At 43.0% G+C, this 21919-nt stretch overlaps 1 protein-coding gene across 1 annotated transcript in view; it reads left to right on the forward strand.

The window, feature by feature from the left end:
- The first annotated feature begins 5696 nt into the window (after positions 1 to 5696).
- Tmco1 (transmembrane and coiled-coil domains 1) overlaps positions 5697 to 21919 on the forward strand; it is a 38587-nt gene continuing 22364 nt past the window's right edge. The window contains exons 1-5 of the mRNA XM_070034184.1: positions 5697 to 5890; positions 6262 to 6339; positions 15226 to 15285; positions 16899 to 16945; positions 19915 to 19982. Coding sequence (XP_069890285.1) covers positions 5821 to 5890; positions 6262 to 6339; positions 15226 to 15285; positions 16899 to 16945; positions 19915 to 19982 — 323 coding nt within the window. The 5' untranslated portion in view covers positions 5697 to 5820. The remainder of the gene's footprint in view (positions 5891 to 6261; positions 6340 to 15225; positions 15286 to 16898; positions 16946 to 19914; positions 19983 to 21919) is intronic.

Here is a 21919-nt window from a genome sequence, read left to right on the forward strand (position 1 = left end):
TGAGCCATGCTTCCAGCCTGGCTCTTTGCAGGTTAGTTGGGAGATGGAGTCTTACGGATTTTTCAGCCCGGGCTGGCTTTGAGCTGCAATTTTTGCCTCAAAAGCCCCTTATTATTTCCAATTCAAGCAACAAGGAGATCAAGTAGAATAAGTAGAGCTTACCTGGTTCTTATCAAGAATTGACCAACAAATATTCTGAAATGACAAAACTCATTAGATGTGATGAGAATTTTAGCACAGATATGCCCAGTATTTTAGAACCATGTAGTCAGTAGAATATACAACACAAAACAAAAAAGGCAAAACTCAAAACCTAAAATTTCGACAACGTTTAGACATCATTGCTAACAAAGCACACCAGATGGTTGGGCCTCAGTTACTAGGGCCTGTGAAAAGAGCAACTTGTTAGCAAGGCACCTTAACCCACCACGTGGCCAAGATGGCGAATTCAAGATGGCGAATTTCTGAAAGAATGCAAAGAAAGCCTGAACAAATAGACCAAGTCTACATTGGCTAGCCTTTGAGAGGGAACTAGAGGGGGGGTCCCTGGGACCCAGCCTGCATCACACTCTTCAAGGCACAAGCCAAAAAGTTGTAGAAAAAAGGGTAGAAAGTTGGACATTGCCGCGGACCGGGTTCTGTCGGGACGACGAAGGATACCTAGGGGAGGAACCTGGAATAGGACGGGGAGATGGCAAACAGACAACTCACACACATTAGGAGTGGATGCTGAGTGCTGAGTGCGATTTAATGCAGAGGATAACAAACTTTTATAGCAAAAGTCTCCATAAGAAAGGGCAAAAGGTTACATAATCTTGCTGCAGGGCTTCATTCTTGGGTGGTCACCAAATGGTCGCCTGATAGGCACTTGTTTCCAGCTTTACCTCTATTTTTAAGAAATACAATGGGTTTCGATGATTGTCACCAATTAACCACTACTTTTTTCTATAGAGGCCTTAACTGTCCCATTAAGATCTTTCCTGTTCCTTCTTTAATAGTAAGCACCAAGGAGACTTAGATTTAGCAAGTCTCTTAGTAAATGAGGAAGTTCTTTCTCCTAAGTAGTTATCTCAGCAATTGCCATACATTCTTTCTGTTCTAGCCGCGCCTACAACTTTTTGTAAATCTTACAATTCCTTCTGGAGTGACTTTGTGAAACCCCCAATACTTTTATATTTACTTATAACTTGTCTACTAGCCTCCATAAGAGGGGTTTCAGGGTAGCACTTAACTCTGGTGAGTTAGTCATATTTTTAAGACACTCATCAGATATTGGAGTCGTCAACACTCTTAAGAAAGAGCTTTGAATAAGGGAACGTTGACAATGAGTAAGTACAATGAGCAGTAGAAACAGTAAAAGATTAATAGGCACTCTTATGAGGAAAAGATAGGCAGAAACACATCTTTTCCAGGGGTTTTGCCAGCCTTTTCCCAGGAGTAGGCCTCTTAGAAGCCCTATTCTCCAAGGTAGACTTCGGTGAAGTCCCAAAACTTGGAGATAGGTTTCTGTAAAGCCCCATTCTCTGAGGTAGACTTCGGTGAAGTCCCAAAACTCAGAGATGGGTCTCGAGGCCCCTATCATGGTCTGATAGATGGTTTCCCATGCTAAGCAGACTCTACTGGGGTCGGCGTGGCAGGACATGAATGGCAGAGAGTCCTCAGAGCAAAAAGGGAAAAAACAGAAAAAGAAAAAAGAGGAAAAAAAAAAAAGAGGAATCCCAGCTATCCTGACTTTAAGCCCTTTATCCGAGTCACGGCACCATTTATGTTAGGTTTTCTAAAAAGAGGTACCCGAGTAAGAACAGCAGCATCACACACGTGGTATTCAGGTAAGGGGTAGGTTTAGACCTGCTGGGACCAGGCAAGGTTGGCACTCCACGTGGCTGGGAAAGGCCTCGGAGAGAGAGCTGGGAAAGAGAGAGGAAAGAGAGAGAGAAAAGAGCAGAGAGCAGAGAGAGCTAGAAAAGAGCAGCTAGAGAGCAGAGAGGAACAGAAAGCTCAGTCATACTTTTTTAAAAACAAGTTTTTAAAGTCTTTTCTATATACAAAATCATGCTCTCCAATAGACTTTCCTCTTACTTTAGTCATTAGCAAATACTTTCTATAGCACCTTTATTTGGAAGCATTTGTCTAGGCTAGTGATAAAATCACTCAGTTAAATCTCCTAAAGGCAGACCAGCATCAGATCAGATCTCAGGAGGAAAATTACCCAGATGTTTTACCTGAAATAGCCAACTGGCCTCTGTCCATGCTCAAAGGCCATGGGAGGAATTATAACCATGAGATTCAAGAGAAAACACTGAAAACAAATTATAGAAAAATGAGAGAATCAGGGGGCTGGGAAGGTGGCTCAGTAGTAGAGTGTTTGCTTTGCATGCATGAGGCCCTGGGTTCAATTCCTCAGCACCACATAAGCAGAAAAAGCCAGAAGTGGCACTGTGGCTCAAGTGGTAGAGCACTAGTCTTGAGCTGAAGAGCTGAGGGACTACGCCCAGGCCCAGAGTTCAGGTCCCACGACCGACAGAAAGAAAGAAAGAAAGAAGGAAGGAAAGAAAGAAGGAAAGAAAGAAAGAAAGAAGGAAAGAAAGAAAGAAAGAAAGAAAGGAGGAAAGAAAGAAAGAAAGAAAGAAAGGAAGGAAGGAAGGAAGGAAGGAAGGAAGGAAGGAAGGAAGGAAGGAAGGAAAGAAGAAAGAAAGAAAAAATGAGAGAATCAGGGCTGGGAATATGGTATGGTGATAGAGTGCTTGACTGTCATGCATGAAGCCCTGGGTTGGATTCCTCAGTACCAAATACACAGAAAAAGTCAGAAGTGCCACTGTGGCTTAAGTGGTAGAGTGCTAGCCTTGAGCAAATGAAACTCAGGAACAGTGCCCAGGTGCTGAGTTCAAGCCCCAGGACTGGCAAAAAGAAAAGAAAAAGAAAAAAAGAAAAATGAGAGAATCATGTTGAAGGGAAGGAAAGAAGTCTGGCTACTTGTGCAGAGAGCAAAGAGTATAGGAGAAGGAGAAAGTAGACTGTTTCACACTGATGGAAAATGAAATATCCCTGGACTTTAGTGGTATGCTTGCATATATAGCACCTGCACTCCACTCATTTTACATATATTTGGAGTACCCATTATAAGCAGTGCTAGTTTTAAAATGTAATTTGAGACTGAGCTCATGAACAGGCCTAAGATTCAGGAATTTGAATCTATGGACATTCAAGTGTTGCTTAGGGTATTTATAGTCCTCTGTGAACAAAATCAATGGATTTTTAGCAGTACAATAAATCACTAAGGTGAAGGGTAACAGTCTAAAAAGTGAGTAAAAGTGGATGATTGGCCAACACTATCCTGGGAATACTGAGTAAGCATGACAGTGTGGATTTGTAAAAGGCAAAGTGACCTCAGATTTTAGGCTTCAAGGTTTCTTTATAAGCCAGGCACTAGGGACTTACCCTTGTAGTCCTAGCTACTCAGGAGGGTGACATCTGAGGATCACAGTTCAAAGCCAGCTTGAGTAGAAAGCCTATGAGACACTTATCTCCAATTAACTACCAAAAGCCAGAAGTAGAACTGTAGCCCAAGTGGTAGAGTCCAAGCCTTGTGCAAAGAAGCTCAGGGACACAAGGTAGGCCCTGAGTTCAAGCCCCAGGATCAGTGCGCGTGTGTGTGCGCGCACACACACACACACACACACACACACACACACACACAAACACACGATTATGTAGGCACATGTGAAATGCATGTGAATTTATTTAGATATTTAAGTATTTCCTAAGGTCTCTTCTAACTTTCATATCACAGAAATATATTGTCAAAGTGAACTTTTCCTATTTTCCTTCCCCTGAAAAAAAGGGGCTTTCCCAATCCTCGGGCAGCTTTGTCACTCTATTATCAGGTTTAAAATTCTGAGGCAAATTTACCATGAAGTTTATGGCATTAAAGTTTCTGGGCTCCTCACTTGTACTATGTAAATATTCAATTTTGTACCTACTTTTGACTCATAATTATTCATTTATTTCCGTCCTCCCACTTTCCCTCCCTCCCTCCCCCCCTTCTTTTTTTTTTGTGGATGGGGGGGGCTTGAACTCAGAGCCTTGGACACTGCCACTGAGCTTTTTCACTCAAGGCTAATACTGTACCACTTTGAGACACAGCACCAATTCCACCACCAGTTTTCTGGTGGTTAATTGGAGCTAAGAGTCTCAGGCCTGCCCTGGGTGGTTTCCAATTGCAGTGCTCAAATCTTAGCCTCCCGAGTAGCTAGAATCACAGGCGTGAGCCACTGGCACCCCGTACCAGAATAATTTTTTAGAAAGAAATATGTTTTTTGTTGTTGTTTTGTTTTCACAAATTTCCATCAAATTTCAGAATATTTCAGTGACTATCCATTTCCATGGGTTTTTCTAAAGTTAGCTAAAATGCTAAGCCAAAACAAATGATTCCATTTCCATGGGTTTTTCTAAAGTTAGCTAAAATGCTCAGCCAAAAATGATTTTTTTTTTTTTTGGTTGGTCGTGGGGCTTGAACTCTGGGCTTGGGCGCTGTCCCTCAACTCTTCAGTTCAAGGCTAGCGCTCTACCACTTGAGCCACAGCACCACTTCCGACTTTTTCCTTTTTGCTTATGTGGTGCTGAGGAATGGAACCCAGGGCCTCATGCATGCAAGGCAAGCACTCTACCACTGAGCCACCTTCCCAGCCCCCGATATTTTTTTTTAAGTAGGTACAGGGCAAAGGAAGATAGCTCGGCCAGTTTCCAGATTTTCATCCATACGGTATGAAAAAGTTAAAAATGTCTACACAGACCAAAATCAGGCTGCTGAAACATATTATCTGACCTTTATTTTATTGAGCTGCCAGTGTTTAGAGAGCTTTCACATAACTAGGTGCTCGTCTTCTGAATAAAGCGGTCAGATCTGAATCTCAAGTGATTCTTTTGCGTCAATTTAGCATTGCTGCCAGGCGGCAAGTGGCTCACGCCTGTAATCCTGGCTACTCAGAAGGCTGAGAGCTGAGGATCGCGGTTCAAAGCCTCGCACTGCTGTCCGCTGAGATACCTTTCACCACATTTTTTGGCCTTTAAACTTGTAACTAAATCGCTGCTCTTTTACATTTCATTTTCTCTCCTTTCCCTAATCGAAGCCAGGACCTCCTGGCACGCTACGCAGATGCTCGATCATTCTCCAGCCACTCCTCCAATCCCACAAACCCAGCCCTTTCCAGCATCCTTGTCTTTCACTTTGCCAAAAAAAAAGAGAAAACAGGCGCAATTCTACCATCAACGCTTTTTCGGAGCATCCTGTCAGCCGTGGCACTGCAGTTCTGCCCGTACCTCCATGAGCCCTAATCCCACCTCTACCCTGGCTTCCCATCGCGGCCCAGGACTCCAATTTGCATCCTGCTCTCCGCGCCCCTGGCCAGACCCCTCGGCTCGGCTGTGACTCCGTGGCAACCTTAGACTACAGTTAGATGACGACAGAAGAGAAAAAAGTAACGAGTCTATGGCCCAGAAAGCAGCAGGCGCTGGTAATGGCACCGAGCGAGCCAAGACTGGCCAGCCCTCCCCAGAACCTCAGTTCCAATTCTCGCGAGATTTGGCCAGCGCGCCGAGCCCTTCAGTCCCACCCCCTCCGAGATTTGGGGCTGGGTTTCTTTCTGATTTGCATAAACCCACACTGTCCCCAAACCATGCTTTTCCGGAGTCGTGCTCCGGAAGCGGAAGTGTGACCTGCAGCCTGTCAAAGTCCGGGTGTTCCTCGGTGGTCTTTTGCGCCGGCTCCGCAGCGCTCTGCACCCGTTCCTGCGGAGCTGGCGGGGGGGACGGAGGTGCAAGATGAGCACCATGTTCGCGGACACCCTGCTCATCGTCTTTATTTCCGTGTGCACCGCGCTGCTCGCGGAGGGTGAGAGCGGCTGCTTTGCGGATGATTGTGGGTCTCCGAGAGGCTCGAGGGCCTTTCTTGGTGGGGGGAGAGGGAGACTTGGACTCCTGGAAATCTCCGAGCTACCCGTGGGGGAAAGCCGGGGGGCAGAGGGGAATCCGTCCCCTGTCCCTGGGGGAAGGTGGATTTCACCGGCTTGCTTGTGGAGAGACACTGGGACACCTGACAGTTGGTTTGGGTTGAAAAGTCAGTTGTGCTTCCGTTTGGGAAAAGTTAAGTATACGGGAAATACGGAGGAAATGTTGAAATCCCTACGACTATGACCACTAATAACAGCTTGTTGTCACCATCTCGATCGTCTCTCCGTTACCATCTTGCTTTTAATGTTGTAGGCATAACCTGGGTCCTGGTTTACCGGACAGACAAGTACAAGAGACTGAAGGCGGAAGTGGAAAAACAGAGTAAAAAATGTAAGTATGGTAACCCGTTAGCATAGTTACCACATCTCAACTTCACTTAGACCATGTTCGAAGTAAGTATTTTGAGGGAACCATCTGTCAGAAAAAACATTATAGGTAATTTAGCTTTTCAGACGTGGTAATACATACACACCTGTAATCTTGGCATCCACGGGAGGCAGAAATAGGAAGATGACTCCTGAAATCTGTTTCAAACAACAACAACAAAAATCAACTTGACATCTTCTAACAAATGGACAGCTGTGTGTATGTGTGTCAGTTCTGGAGTTTGAACTCAGGGCCTCAAGACTGTCTCTGAGCTTTGTGGCTCAAGGCTAGTGGGCTACCACTTTCTACAACTATACTTCCAGTTTTGTGGTGGTTAATTGGCAATGGAAGAGTCTCTCTGACTTTCCTGCCAGAGCTGGCTTCTAACCTTGATACTCATATCTCACCTTCTGAGTAGTAAGATTGCAGACATGAGCCACCGCGCGCCCCCCCCCCCCCCCCCCATTGAGAAATAGAAAACTTTTATGCAACATGTATAATAAAACTAAAATGAGGTATTCACGAACAAGGTCGTGAGGAAAGTTGCACTGTGGTTGCTTGGCCATTTCTCCCGTGTTGTCTTTGCGCCTCTGGCAGAACTTCTCATGGTACCATGTTGGGCCAAAACATCTGGAGGTTTACAACCTCTGTGATCAGTCAGGCCCACTGTGAACACAGCTCGGGGAAGACTCCGCCATTTCCAGTGGAAAACAAGTGGTGGTTACTGGCCATGATGACTGTATTCTTTGGATCTGGATTTGTAGCACCCTTTTTTTATAGCGAGATACCAACTGCTTAAGAAATAAGGGTAGGGGCTGGGAAGGTGGCTCAGTGGTAGAGCGCTTGCCTTGCATGCTTGAGGCCCTGGGTTCGATTCCTCAGCACCACATAAGCAAAAAGAAAAAAAAGCCAGAAGTGGCGCTGTGGCTCAAGTGGTAGAGCGCTAGCCTTGAGCTGAAGACCTGAGGGACAGTGCCCAGGCCCAGAGTTCAGGCAACACAACTGGCCCCCCCAATCCCCCCAAGAAAAAGAAAGAAGGGTATCCCCTTAATTCACCCATTTAACAGATTAGAGTGTTTGAAGAGGCACATACTCTGGAAAATGGATTAAATTCTCCAACTCAGCATACTAGGTATGTTTGTAAATAAACTCCTGACATGAAAAAAAAACAAAACTAAAGTGAAAGAAGGACATAGCAGGTACAAATTATATTCTATAATTGCTCTAAAGAAGATGTTGATAGGGACCTTAGAAGCCTTCCTGAAACAGATGAAGTACATGGTCTAGACATAAGTCCCCCACAGATAGTTAGAATTTGGATAGAGAATGGGTAGGGGGAAGGAAGAAAATTCCAAGTAAAGGAAATAACATACAGGCAAAAGTCTCGGAAATTTTACTATGTAAATTGTATTTGGACAATGAGAAATCATTGTATCTACTATCAAGGAAAGTGTTGTCTTTAGGAATAAGCCAGCTTTCATTTGGGTAAGCAGGTTAGCAAAGTTTGAGAAAAGGTTTAAGAACAGGGAAAACTTTAGAAATAAAGCAGAGCCAGGCACTGGTGGCTCACACCTGTAATCCTAGCTACTGAGGAGGCTGAGATCTGAGGATCACAGTTCAAAGCCAGCCTGGGCCAAAAAGTCTGTGAGACTTTTATCTCCAATTGACCACCAGAAATCCGAAAACCGGAAGTGGAGCTGTGGCTCAAGCGTTAGAGCGCTCGCCTTGAGCTGAAGAGCGCAGGGATAGTGCCCAAGCCCAGAATAGCCCAGATTTCAAGCTCCATGACCGACCAAAAAAAAAAAAAAAGAAATAAAGCAGAACATCACTGAAGGTCCAATATGTCCTGGGTCTTAAACTCAGGGTCTGAACACTATCCCTGAATTTTTTTTGCTTAAGGCTAGTACTCTACCACATTTTTTCTGTTTATGTGGTACTGAAGAATTGAACCCAGGGCTTTGTGCATGCTAGGCAAGCACTCTACCTCTAAGCCACATTCTCAGTCCCAATACTCTACCACTTTGAGCCACAACTCCACTTCTGGCTTTTCTTTTTATTTTTTTTTTCTCTTTTTTTTTTTTTTGTCAGTCCTGGGACCTTAACTTGGCCTGGGCACTGTCCCTCAGCTTTTCAGTTCAAGGCAAGCGCTGTACCACTTGAGCCACAGTGCCACTTCTGGCTTTTTCTGCTTATGTGGTGCTAGGTAATTGAACCCAGGGCCTCATGCATGCAAGGCAAGCACTCTACCACTGAGCCAACTTCCTAGCCCAACTTCTGGCTTTTCTTGGTGTTTACTTGGATAAGAGTCTCACGGAGTTTCCTGCCCAGGCTGACTTTGAACCGCCTCCTGAGTAGCTAGGATTACAGGCATGAGCCACTGTCACACGACTATGAATAGAGTTTTGATTATTATTTTTTAAAATAAGTTTATTGTGAAAATACTGTACATGAGCAAGGTAATGAGTACATTTCTTAGCAAGTATTGTTGCTTCCTCCTTTGTTTTTCCCCTTACCATCCCTTCCCTTCCATCTCCACAACTACACTCACCCCTCCTGCACCACCCCCTCCTCCCCACCTAAATTGTAAAGCTCCCTTTTCTTTTTTCTTTTTTTTTTTTTTGGGTCCGGTCGTGGGGCCTGAACTCTGGGCCTGGGCGCTGTCCCTCAGCTCTTCAGCTCAAGGCTAGCACTCTACCACTTGAGCCACAGTGCCACTTTTGGCTTTTTTTCTTCTTGCTTATGTGGTGCTGAGGAATCGAACTCAGGGCCTCAGGCATGCAAGGCAAGCGCTCTACCACTGAGCCACCTTCCCAGCCCTGTAAAGTTCCCTTTTCTACATATTACCTTGTACATCTCATTGTTGCAATGGATCAACCTGTATCCCTATTTAAACAATTTGTTTTTTTCCCTTCCACTCCCCAAATTAAACCAACATCAAATACAGTGAAAATGGGTTATAACGTGGGGGAGGGACATACAAAGCAACAAAAAAATCACATGGTGCCTTATAAATATGTTAGAAACAATAGCAAGCAAGAAAAAAAACACTTGTGTCCTTATCTTGGGGTTCATTTTGCTTAACATCTTTTTTTTTTTTTTTGGGTCTGGTCGTGGGGCCTGAACTCTGGGCCTGGGCACTGTCCCTCAGCTCTTTAGCTAAAGGCTAGGACTCTACCACTGAGCCACCTTCCCAGCCCTCTTAACATCATCTTATCTGAACTTTTCTTCTTGTCTCAGACATACACTAGTTATTGCAAATAAAGGAAACCATGGGACCTATGTTTCTTTGGGCCTGGCTTACTTCACTTAATATACTTTTTTCCAAGTCTTTCCATTTCCTAACAAATGGGGCAATGTCATTCTTTCTGATGGAGGCATGGAATTCCATTGTGTGTAAGTTTTGATTATTTTTGAGAAAGCATCTTGTTATGTCATCTATGCTGGCCTTGAACACAGTCCTCCTGCTTTGGTCTCCTGAGTACTAGGTTGGTGAGTGATTCTTTATAGAATCATAGGCCCCAGGCTTAATCCCCAGCATTACAAAACAAAAACAAAACAAAAAATTCTCATTTGATCCACATAGTAACCATTTGTGGTCAGTTGAATAAATGTTAGCTCCACATTATGGGAAAGAAGATTGTTACTCAAAGTTAATGATATACTTTCATCACAGAGTAAAGAAAGACCAAACTAAGTCATGAAATTACAGTTTACCATTTCATATTCAGTTTTGGTAATACACGTCACTAAATTCATTATCTTTACCTTTGGAAATGTGACCCTCTTGTAGTGTCTTTATCTTAGGTGACTGGAATCTTTTAGTGTCCAGTGATATAAGACAGAAATGTTGAGGTACTTTTTATTTGGCTTCTAAGCACCATATTCTCTTTTTTTTTTTTTAATTTAATTTTATTTTATTTGTGAACATACTGTACAGAGGAGTTACAATTACATGGGCAGGATAATGCGTACATTTCTTACCAAGCATTGCAGCCTCCTCCTTTGTTTGCCCTTCACATCCCTGCCCAGCCTCCCCCCTCCCCCCCAATCCCAATCCCAATCCTTCTCCTTCCCCCCCTCCCTCTCCCCCCCCCCCCCCCACCGACGTTGTAAAGCTCGTTTTGGACATGACAACTTGTACTTCTCATTGTTGCAACAGGCCCACCTGTATCCTTAAACAACTGGTTTTTCCCCATCTCCTCCACAAGTTATACTGACATCAAATATAGTGAAAGCAGGGGTTATACTGTGGGGGAGGGACATACAAAGCAACAAAGAGATAATCTTATAAATGCGTTAGAAACAAATGCATAAAACAAAAAACATTAAAATACATATCTAAGGGTTCATTTTCCTGACATCACATTATCTGACCTTTTCCACTTGACTCATACATCTACTAGATATTACAAATAAGGGAAACCATGGGACCTATGTTTCTTTAGGCCTGGCTTACTTCACTTAATATAATTTTTTCCAAGTTTTTCCATTTCCTAACAAATGGGGCAATGTCATTCTTTCTGATGGAGGCATAGAATTCCATTGTGTATATATACCACATTTTCTTGATCCATTCATCTACTGAGGGGCATCTGGGTTGGTTCCATATCTTAGCTATGGTAAATAATGCTGCAATAAACATAGTTGTGCTGGTAGCTTTAGTGGAGTCTTGTTTGTAAACATTTGGGTAAATGCCCAAAAGTGGGATTGCTGGATCATAGGGGAGATCTATGTGAAGTCTTTTGAGGAACCTCCATACTGCTTTCCAAAGTGGTTGAACAAGTTTACATTCCCACCAACAATGAAGTAAGGTTCCTTTCTGTCCACATCCCCTCCAGCATCTGTCATTGTTAGAGTTCTTGATTTTTGCCGTTCTAACTGGAGTGAGGTGATATCTCAATGTTGTTTTGATTTGCATTTCTTTTATGGCTAGGGATGTTGAACATTTCTTCATGTGTCTATTGGCCATCCTTCTTTCTTCTTCAGAGAAGTTTCTCTTTAAGTCTTTCGCCCACTTATTTATTGGGCAGTTGTTTCTTTGAGGATTTGTTGTTGGGGGGTTTAATTTTTTGAGTTCCAAGTATATTTTAGATATGAGACCCTTGTCCGTTGTATGGCTAGTAAAGATCTTCTCCCAATCCGTGGGCTAAGCACCATATTCTTGACATTGCTTTTTATTGGGCATTCTGCAGTTTTCTTGTTGATTTCTTTTCTTGACTAACTGGTTGATTGTTGGGGGTGACACTCTCCTTTTCTTTTTCACATATGTATATGGTACTAGGGATTGAACCTAGGACCTCTTTCATGCCAAAAAAAGCACTCTTAACACTAAACTACAGCCCAGACCCTAATTTATTTGTTTTACATTCACTGCCTCAATTAATTTATTTCTGGGGCTGTATGTGTTAGAGCACCCCCCCCAACTTGTATCTCTAGCTCCCTCCCTTAATATCTAGTATTCCAACTATAAATTTTCCATCTTGATGTGACAAATGCTCAAACCCAGTATGTCCAAAATTGCATACTTGTTCCCTACCTCTTCTTTTTTTTTTACTTGTTCCCTACTTCTAATTTTATTTGTAGTCTTTTAGAGCTTGGTCAATTTGAGTTCTATTCTTTCAATTTCTCAGGTCATAAAACTCATGTACTTATCTTTGATTCTTCCCTCACAATCCACATCCAGTCTTTCAGCAAGTACTATTGGGCTGCCTTCAGATATATTCAGAATCTGACTACTTTTTACTACCTCCTCTGGTACCCACCATTATCCAAGCACCATAATCTTTGTATGGATTATTGCAACAGCTGCCAGCTAGTATTACTGAAAGTACAATTTGAACGATCCTTTTAAAACCTTTTCAGATTATGCCCATCATTTGCTCACAACTCTGTGGTAGTTTCTCATTTTCACTCAGGAACAGCCAAAGTCCTTACAGTGGTCTGAATATTCACCTTTTTGCCACACATAATCTCTCCTTCCCATTCTCTCTGTTCTACCCTCACTGGCCTGCTTTCTATTCATCACACACTCTAGCCACACTCCTGTGCTGAGATCTTTCTGGTGGTCTTTTGTCTCCCAGAAGTATTCTTTTCTGTAGTACCTGCTTGGTAAGCCTCTTAGCGTTTAAGTTTTGTGGGGTTTTTTGGCTGGTCCTGGTGCTTGAACTCAGCACCTGGACTCTGTCCCTGAGGCCCTTTGATGCTCAAGGCTAGTGCTCTACTACTTGAGCCATAGAACCACTTCTGGCTTTTTCTGTTTATGTGGCACTGAAGAATCCAACCCAGGGCTTCATGCATACTAAGCAACCACTCTATTACTAAGCCACATTCCCAGCACAGCTTTTTAGTTATGATATATAGGTTACTTCTTTTTTTGTGGGTTAGTACTAGGACTTGAACTCAGGGTCTGGGTGCTATTGATTAGCTTTTTTGCTCAAGGTTGGTTGGTGCTCTATCACTTAAGCCACAGTTCTACTTCTGGCTCACGGACTTACTTGCCTTGGCTGGCTTCAAACCATTATTCTCAGATCTCAGCCTCTTTTTATTTATTTATTTATTTATTTCTATTTTTATTTTTTTTGCCAGTCCCGGGTCCTGAATTCAAGACCTGGGCACTGTCCTTGAGCTTTTTGCTTAAGGCTAGCATTCTACCACTTTGAGCCACAGTACCACTTCTGTTTATGTGATGTTGAGGAATCGAACTCAGGGCCTCATGCAGGCTAGGCTAGCACTCTACCATTAAGCCACATTCCCAGCCCAGATCTCAGCCTCTTGAGTAGCTAGGATTACAGATGTGAGCCACTAGCAGTTGGCCACAGATCACTTCTGAGTCTTAATTTGGCCAGTCTATTTAAAACTTTAGTCTGTCTACTTGTTTTCTCTTTACTGCTACTTATCTCTCTTATCTTGCTCCTATTTCCTTCTTACCCTCTCTGCTCCTACCTGACTGACATGGCTCTTTGTAATACAGTGTAAGATGTACTTATTATCTTGTTATCTATAGTTTATTTCCACTTTCTACAATGAAAACATCACCTAGGTCCTGATCTTTGTAGTCACTTTATGTATACTGTGCACATAGAAAGAAAAGTGGAGATGTGAAAGTAATTATCCTCAGCTTATGTTTTGAAACATCACCTTAGGTTTGACTAGATATTACTTCAATATAATGTGTTTTTTTTTTTTTTTTTTCTAGTCCTGGGGCTTGAACTCAGGGCCTGGGCCTGAGCTGCTTTAGTTCAAGGCTAGCATTCTCCCACTTGAGCCACAGTGCCACTTCTGGTTTGTTTGTTTTTTTTCTGTTTATATGGTACTGAGGAATTGAACCCAGGACTTCATGCATGCTAGGCAAGCACTCCACCACTAAGCCACATTCTTAGCTTCAATATAATACTTTAGTTAATAATGTTTACTATTACTTTTATACTGCTAATGATGAACCTAGCAACATGCCATTCAAGTACCTCCAACTCTAGCCAATGATTATTATATTATTCTTAGAATTTATTCTCAATCTTTCAGCAGTAGTGGGAACAGGCTAGTTTTGGCTATCATCAGTAAGTATGACTTTCTTTTAGAGTTTTTTTTCTCTCTCTCTCCTTCCTTCTTCTTCTTCTTCTTCTTCTTCTTCTTCTTCTTCTTCTTCTTCTTCTTCTTCTTCTTCTTCTTCTTCTTCTTCTCCTTCTCCTTCTCCTTCTCCTTCTCCTCCTTCTCCTCCTCCTCCTCCTCCTCCTCCTCCTCCTCCTCCTCCTCCTCCTCCTCCTCCTCTTCCTCCTCCTCCTCCTCCTCCTCCTCCTCCTCCTCCTCCTCCTCCTCCTCCTCCTCCTTCTCCTTCTTCTTCTTCTTCTTCTTTTTTGCCAGTTGTGGGGCCTGGACTCTGGACCTGGGTACTGTCCCTCAGCTCTTCAGCTCAAGGCTAGCATTCTACCACTGGAGCCATAGTGCCACTTCCGACTTTTTCTATTTAGATGGTGCTGAGGAATCGAACCCAGGGCCTCATGCACGTAAGGCAAGCACTCTACCACTGAGCCACCTTCCCAGCCCCTCTTTCTTTCTTCCTTTAATTTTTTTTTGGTGCCAATCCTGGGGATTGAATACCAAGGCTGGAGTGCTGTCCTGAGTATCTCTTGCACAAAACTAGCATTGGTGGCTCATGCCTATAATCCTAGCTACTCAGGAAGCTGAGACCTGAGGATCACAGTTCAGAGCCAGCCCAGGCAGGAAAGTACATGAGACTCTTATCTCCAATAAAAATACCAGAAAACCAGAAGTAGTGCTATGGCTTAAGTGGTAGAGTGCTAGCCTTGTGCTGAAGAGCTGAGGGAACTACACCCAGGTCCACCCAAAGTTTAAGCTCCATGACCAACAAAAAACAAAACAAAACCAAACAAAAAAACTAGCACTGTATGGTAGAGTGCTTGCCTAGCATGCATGAAGCCCTGGGTTCAATTCCTCAATACCACATAAACAGAAAAAGCTGGAAGTGGTGCTATGGCTCAGTAGTAGAGTGCTAACCTTGAGCAAAAGAAGCTCAGGGACAGTGCCCAGGCCCTGAGTTCAAGCCCCAGGACTGGCAAAACACACACACACAAACTAGAACTGTACTACTTGACACAGGGCCACTTCTGGCTTTTTCTATGATTAATTGGAGATGAGTCTCACAGACTTTTCTGCTCTGGCTGGCTTTGAACTGCAATTCTCATTTCTCCATTCCCTGAGTAGCTAGTATTACAGGTGTGAGCCACCAGTGCTGGGCTAGAACTTCTTTTCTTCATCCAGCTGTGATAGCATCTTTTATTTCCTTAGCATAATGCATTATTAATGTTTACTGTATTACTATGTTGTTTACAGTGGAGAAGAAGAAGGAAACAATAACAGAGTCAGCTGGTCGACAACAAAAAAAGAAAATAGGTGAGATATTACTATAGATAAAATTTAAAAATTTTTTGGAAAAAAATGTAAGTTTTTTTTGGGGGGGCAGGGGGATCTGATCGTGGGGCCTGAACTCTGGGCCTGGGCGCTGTTCCTCAGCTCTTCATCTCAAGGCTGGCGCTCTACCACTTGAGCCACAGTGCCACTTCCGGCTTTTTTTCTTTTTGCTTATGTGGTGCTGAGGAATCGAACCCAGGGCCTCATGCATGCAAGGCAAGCACTCTACCACTGAGCCACCTTCCCAACCCAACTGTAAATTTTTTTAAAAATTTAATTTAATTTTATTTGTGAACATACTGTACAGAGGAGTTACAATTACAGGGGCAGGATAATGCGTACATTTCTTACCAAGCATTGCAGCCTCCTCCTTTGTTTACCCTTCACATCCCTTCCCAGCCTCCTCCCTCCCCCCCAACTGTAAATTTTTAAATGATGAAAATGTAGTAAAACAATAATGATAACTCATCTTGGTATAATTTTGTAATCATAAAACAAAGACTTGTCTCAATTGAGTCTCAAACCATTTTTTTTTTTTTTGTGCTGGTCCTGGGGTTGAACTCTGGGCCTGAGTGCTGTCCCTCAGCTCTTCAGCTCAAGGCAAGCGCTCTACCACTTGAACCACATCACTACTTCAGTTTTCTGGTGGTTTATTGGAGATAAGAGTCTGGCAGACTTTCCTGCCAGAGCTGGCTTTTTTTTTTTTTGGGGCCTGAACTCTGGGCCTGGGCGCTGTCCCTTAGCTCTTCAGCTCAAGGCTAGTGCTCTACCACTTGAGCCACAATGCCACTTCCGGCTTTTTTCTTTTTGCTTATGTGGTGCTGAGGAATCGAACCCAGGGCCTCATGCATGCAAGGCAAGTGCTCTACTACTGAGCCACCTTCCCAGCCCATGCCCAAGCTGGCTTTTAACCGTGATCCTCAGATCTCAGCCTCCTGAGTAGCTAGGATTGCAGACGTGAGCCACCGACACCCGGCTTTTATATAAGTTTTATACTTTACATTTAAGGTGATTATATACACTTCAGTCTAAATCATTTGTATTTATTGTTGCCATGGTATCCTTATTGAGTCTTGACTATTGATGGAAATAGAAGTAGGGACAGGAAATTTTCTGCAAATAATTTTTGCTTATTGTGAGAAATAATGATAATATACTTTTATTTTTTCAGTGTAATTTAGAATATAAATTGGTGCTGGATAGTGGCTCATGCCTGTAATCCTAGCTACTTAGGAGGCTGCATAGTTCAAAGCCATTCCGGGGAAGAAGATCTGTGGCTGGGAAGGTGGCTCCGTGGTAGAGTGCTTACCTTGCATGCATGAGGCCCTGGGTTTGATTCCTCAGCATCACATAAGCAGAAAAAGCTGGAAGTAGTATTGTGGCTCAAGTGGTAGAGTGCTAGCCTTGAGTTGAAGAGCTGAGGGACAGTGCCCAGGCCCAGAGTTCAGGCCCCACAACTGACCCCCACCCACTCAAAAAATATATAAATTGGTTTCCAAAAGATAGATAATATACAATCCCTAGTCAGTGCTAATTTATTGTAGAAAAGTTCTGTGCTCAGCACTTTGTATTAACCAGTTCATTAATTCTTTTAGAGAGACAAGAAGAAAAACTGAAGAATAACAATAGAGATCTATCAATGGTAAGAGTCTTAAATATAACATCATAATTAACCATATAAGATTTTTTTTCTTGTATTACAAATAGCTGATTTGCATCAATTGCTTTGTACTTGGCTTTCTAGAAATTTGAAATTTGTCACTTAAGAAAAATATAAATAATACTTCAATGCTGTTGGCATATGCCTGCAGTGTTAACCACTTATGAGGCTGAGATCTAAGGATCATGGTTTTAAGCCAGCCTAGGCAGAAAAGTCCCTAAGACTCTTCTCCCCAGTTAATTAGCAAAAAGCCAGAAATGAAGGTATAGTTCAAGTAATAGAGCACTGGCCTTGAGCCAGAAGCTGAGGGAGAGCCCCCAGGATGTGGGTTCAGGCTACTGGCATCAAACAACAACACACATTGGTATGCTTAGATCAAACAGAAGCTGCTGATTTTATTTATTTATTTATTTATTTATTTATTTATTTATTTTTGCCAGTTGTGGACACTGTCCCTCAGCTCTTCAGCTCAAGGCTAGTGCTCTACAACTTCAGCCACAGTGCCACTTCTGGCTTTTTCTGCTTATGTGGTGCTGAGGAATCGAACCCAGGGCCTCATGCATGCAAGGCAAGAATTCTACCACTGAGCCACCTTCCCAGCCCCAGAAGCTGCTGATTTTAAACCCCATTTTATTTATTTTATTTTTTGTAGGCCTAGGCACTGCCCTTGAGCTCAAGGCTAGTGCTCCATTACTTTTTTTTTCTTTTTTGGGGGGAGGTCTTGGGACTTGAACTCTGGGCCCTGAGCTTTGCTGCTTGCCATTAGTTCTCTACCACTTTGAGCCACAGAGTCACTTGTGGTTTTCTGGTGGTTAATTGGAGATAAAGAGTCTCATGAGTCTTTTGCCCTAGCTGGCTGGATTTTGATCCCTAAATCTCAGCCTTCTCACTAGCATGAGCCACTGGCACCTAGCCTACTAAGCTTTTTTTTTTTTTTTTTGGACAGAGCTGGGACTTGACCTCAGGGCCTAGGTACTGTCCCTGAGGGTTTTTTTTTTGTTTTGTTTTGTTTTTGGGTCCGGTCGTGGGGCCTGAACTCTGGGCCTGGGCGCTGTCCCTCAGCTCAGCTCTTCAGCGTAAGGCTAGCACTCTACCACTTGAGTCACAGCGCCACTTCCAGCTTTTTTCTTTTTGCTTATGTGGTGCTGAGGAATAGAACCCAGGGCCTCAGGCATGCATGGCAAGGGCTCTACCACTGAGCCACCTTCCCAGCCCCTGTCCCTGAGCTTTTTGCTCAAGGCTACTAACACTCTACCACTTGAGGCGCAGTGCCATTTCCAGCTTTTTATTTGTTTATGTGATACTGAGGAATCAACCCAAGGCTTCATGCATACTAGGCAAGCATTCTACCACTAAGACGCATTCCCAACCCCTCTACTTAGCTTTTAGAGGCTGTCACAGAGGAAGTCAAAATTTGTCCTCTTTGCACATTTCTACATTTCTTAGTTTCCTTACTTTTTTTTAAAAAAATTAGTTTTATTCTTTGGAGAAAGAATCTGTCTTTATAGCCAAAACTGGCCTTGAGTTTGAGATCCTCCTGCCTCTCTCTTCCCAGTCCTGGGATTTCAGGCATATGCCTCCTTGTCCAGCTTCTCCTGTTTTTTCCTGACTTACCTTGTGATTATTACGCAGGTGTTCTACAGCCAGCCATGCCCCCAGTCCTTCCCTTCTAGTTTGTGAAGTAGCCATTTTCTTTTCCTTCGTTAGATTAGTGCTCTGGTTTTTGGTGATTTATGTAATTCCAGTATAGGGGTTAGAATGTATAGATAGCTTTTATTTTAAGAGTTCTTTTATTCTGAATGTCCAATATACTGTAAAGTTACTTTAAAATCTTTGTTCATTTATCCACTTATGAGTACCTAGCAGTAGCCTAAAACATATAATGGTTTCTGTTGATGCTCCAGAAAGTCTAGAGGTTGATAGTCCAAGATTAGTGTAAGAGTTTGGTACTATCATCATGTCTTTAGCAAAGCCGCATTTGGTTGTTTAATGGGTGCTTTGCTTGGGACAATATTATTTATTTTTATTCTAGGCAAGAACAATGGGCAAAAGGCCTAAGGGGATGCAAATTTGTCATTTAAAAATCTCTTTCAGAGCTGTATTTATGGTTGCTCAGACCTGTAATCTTACCTAGTCCACCGAGGCTAAATCAGAGAATCAAGTCTGAGGTAGAGAATTGCTTGAGTCCAGGAGTTCAAAGTCAGCAGAGGCAACATAGAGAGACCCCCATCTCCAAAGTAAATAAATAGCTGGGCACTGGTGGCTCATGCCTGTAATTCTAGCTACTCAAGGAGCTGAGATCTGAGTATTACAGTTGCCCCGGCAGGAAAGTCTGTGAGACTCATTTAAAAAAAAATTTTGGCCAGTCTTGGAGCTTGAACTAGGGCCTAGGCACTATTTCTGAGTTTCTTTTGCTCAAGGCTAGCACTCTACCACTTGAGCCATAGTGCTACTATTAGATTTTTCTGTTTATGTGGTACTGAGGAATTGAATCCAGGGCTTCATACATGCTAGATAAGCACTCTACCACTATGCCACATTCCCAGCCCAGACAAAACTTTTTTTTTTTTGGTCAGTCTTAGGGCTTGAACTCTGGGCCTGGATGCTATCCCTGAGCTTTTCAGTCAAGGCAAGCACTCTACCACTTGAGCCACAGCGCCACTTCCAGTTTTCTGAGTGGTTTATTGGAGATAAGAGTCTCACACAGACTTTCCTGCCCAGGCTAGTTTGAACTATGATCCTCAGGTCTCAGCTTCCTCAGTAGCTAGGATTACAGGTGTGAGCCATTGGCACCTCTGGCAAAACTTTTTTAAAAAACATATAATTTTATTGTTATTATTAAGGTGTTGTATAGAGGGGTTGTTAGCATTTTGTAATCAAGTAATAAGCACAGTATATTTTGGTCATGGTTTTCTTTAGTGTAAAATGATAATTTATTGATTTCCTTATAGGTTCGAATGAAATCTATGTTTGCAATTGGTTTTTGTTTTACTGCCCTAATGGGAATGTTCAATTCCATGTGAGTATACTTTTATATGTTCTTGTCTAATAACTGTATTCTGTATTTGCATATGTGAGCCATAAACTTTTTGGTAATATTATTTTGATTTAATTTCAAATTTATATTCTAGTACTCAGGCACAAGCACACAAAGAACTGATATCTTTCCATTGATATGTGTGTGTGTGTGTGTATACATATATATGTGTATATATATATGCATATATATATTTTTTTTCTTTTTCAATGCTGGGGTATGAACTAAAGATTTTTTTGGGGGGGGGTTCGGTCATGGGGCCTGAACTCTGGGCCTGGGCGCTGTCCCTCAGCTCTTCAGCTCAAGGCTAGCGCTCTACCATTTGAGCTACAGCGCCAATTCCGGCTTTTTTCTTTTTGCTTATGTGGTGCTGAGAAATCGAACCCAGGGCCTTAGGCATGCAAGGCAAGCGCTCTACCACTGAGCCACCTTCCCAGCCCCTGAACTAAAGATTTTGTGTTCACTTAGCTCTCTTTCTTGGATAGTGCCACTCTACTACCTGAGCCATTCCAGAAGCCCAGCTTCTTTGCTGATTATTTATTCTTATTTATTTATTTATTTATTTTTGTCAGTCATAGGTCTTGAACTCTGGGGGCCTAGATACTGTCCCTGAGTTCTGCAGTCAAGGCAAGCACTCTACCATGTCAGCCACAGGGCCACTTCCGGTTTTCTAGTGGTTAATTGGAGATAAGAGTCTCATGGATGTTCCTGCCTGGGCTGGCTTTGAACCATGATCCTCAGATCTCAGCCTCCTGAGTAATTAGGATTACAGGCGTGAGCCACTGGTGTCTGGCTTTTGCTGATTATTTTGGAGATGAAGTCTACCAAACTTTTGTGCTGTCTTTGAGCCATGAGTCTATATTTATTTATTTATTGGTCGTGGGGCCTGAACTCTGGGCCTGGGCACTGTCCCTCAGCTTTTCAGCTCAAGGCTAGTGCTCTACCACTTGAGCCACAGCACCACTTCCAGCTTTTTCTGCTTGTGAGTTGCTGAGGAATCTAACCCAGGGCTTTATGCATGCAAGGCAAGCGAGCACTCTATCACTGAGCCACTTTCCCAGCCCGAGCCAAGATTCTTTAGATCTCAGCCTCTTAATGCTTAGCTACAATTACAGGTAGGAGCCACTAGCTCCAGGCTGTTTCCTCTGGTTGTAAATTAATTAGTAGTGTGTTTCTTTAAGTTGGAATTCACATAAAGATTCTTTGGCTCAGTGGTTGAGCACTTGCCTTGCGTGCCTGAGGCCCTGGGTTCGATTCCTCAGCACCACATAAGCAGAAAAAAATAAGTGCCGGAAGTGGTGCTGTGGCTCAAGTGGCAGAATGCTAGCCTTGAGCTGAAGAGCTGAGGGACAGTGCCCAGGCCCAGAATTCAGGCCCCATGACCGCCCCCGCCCCCCCCCCCAAAAAAAAAGATTCTTTGACTCTTAAAATAGCCTTAACAACTATAATTTTGTTTAACGACAAGGTCAGTTACTGTTGACTAAACCATAGTGCAGACCCAAGTAACAGTTGAGCATCTTTTGACAGAAGTTAGGAAAATTTCCAAAAATAACACCATTTATTACCTTTTCAGAGATCATCTGAACTATATCACATACGTTAGCATTTCCTTTACGTTCTCTTTTCCTTCTCTTTCACTTATTCTTTCCCTGCTTCCTCTTTGTCTGTCCATCTTTCCCTGACTTGCCTTCCCAAGTGCAGGCTTCCCTTCCTGTTTACTTATTGTAGACTTTATACCAGACACCAGAAAATAATAAAGAAGATACGACCCCTGCCCTCAGTCGTGTAAAATTTTTTTTTGTGTGTGTGTGTCTGGTCGTGGGGACTGAACTCTGGGCCTGGGTGCTGTCCCTCAGCTCTTCAGCTCAAGGCTAGCACTCTACCACTTGAGCCATAGCACCACTTCTGGCTTTTTTCTT

This window comes from Dipodomys merriami, unplaced genomic scaffold, assembly GCF_024711535.1.
Source record: "Dipodomys merriami isolate MVZ:Mamm:240054 unplaced genomic scaffold, mDipMer1.0.p SCAF_24, whole genome shotgun sequence".
Lineage (NCBI taxonomy): Eukaryota > Metazoa > Chordata > Mammalia > Rodentia > Heteromyidae > Dipodomys > Dipodomys merriami.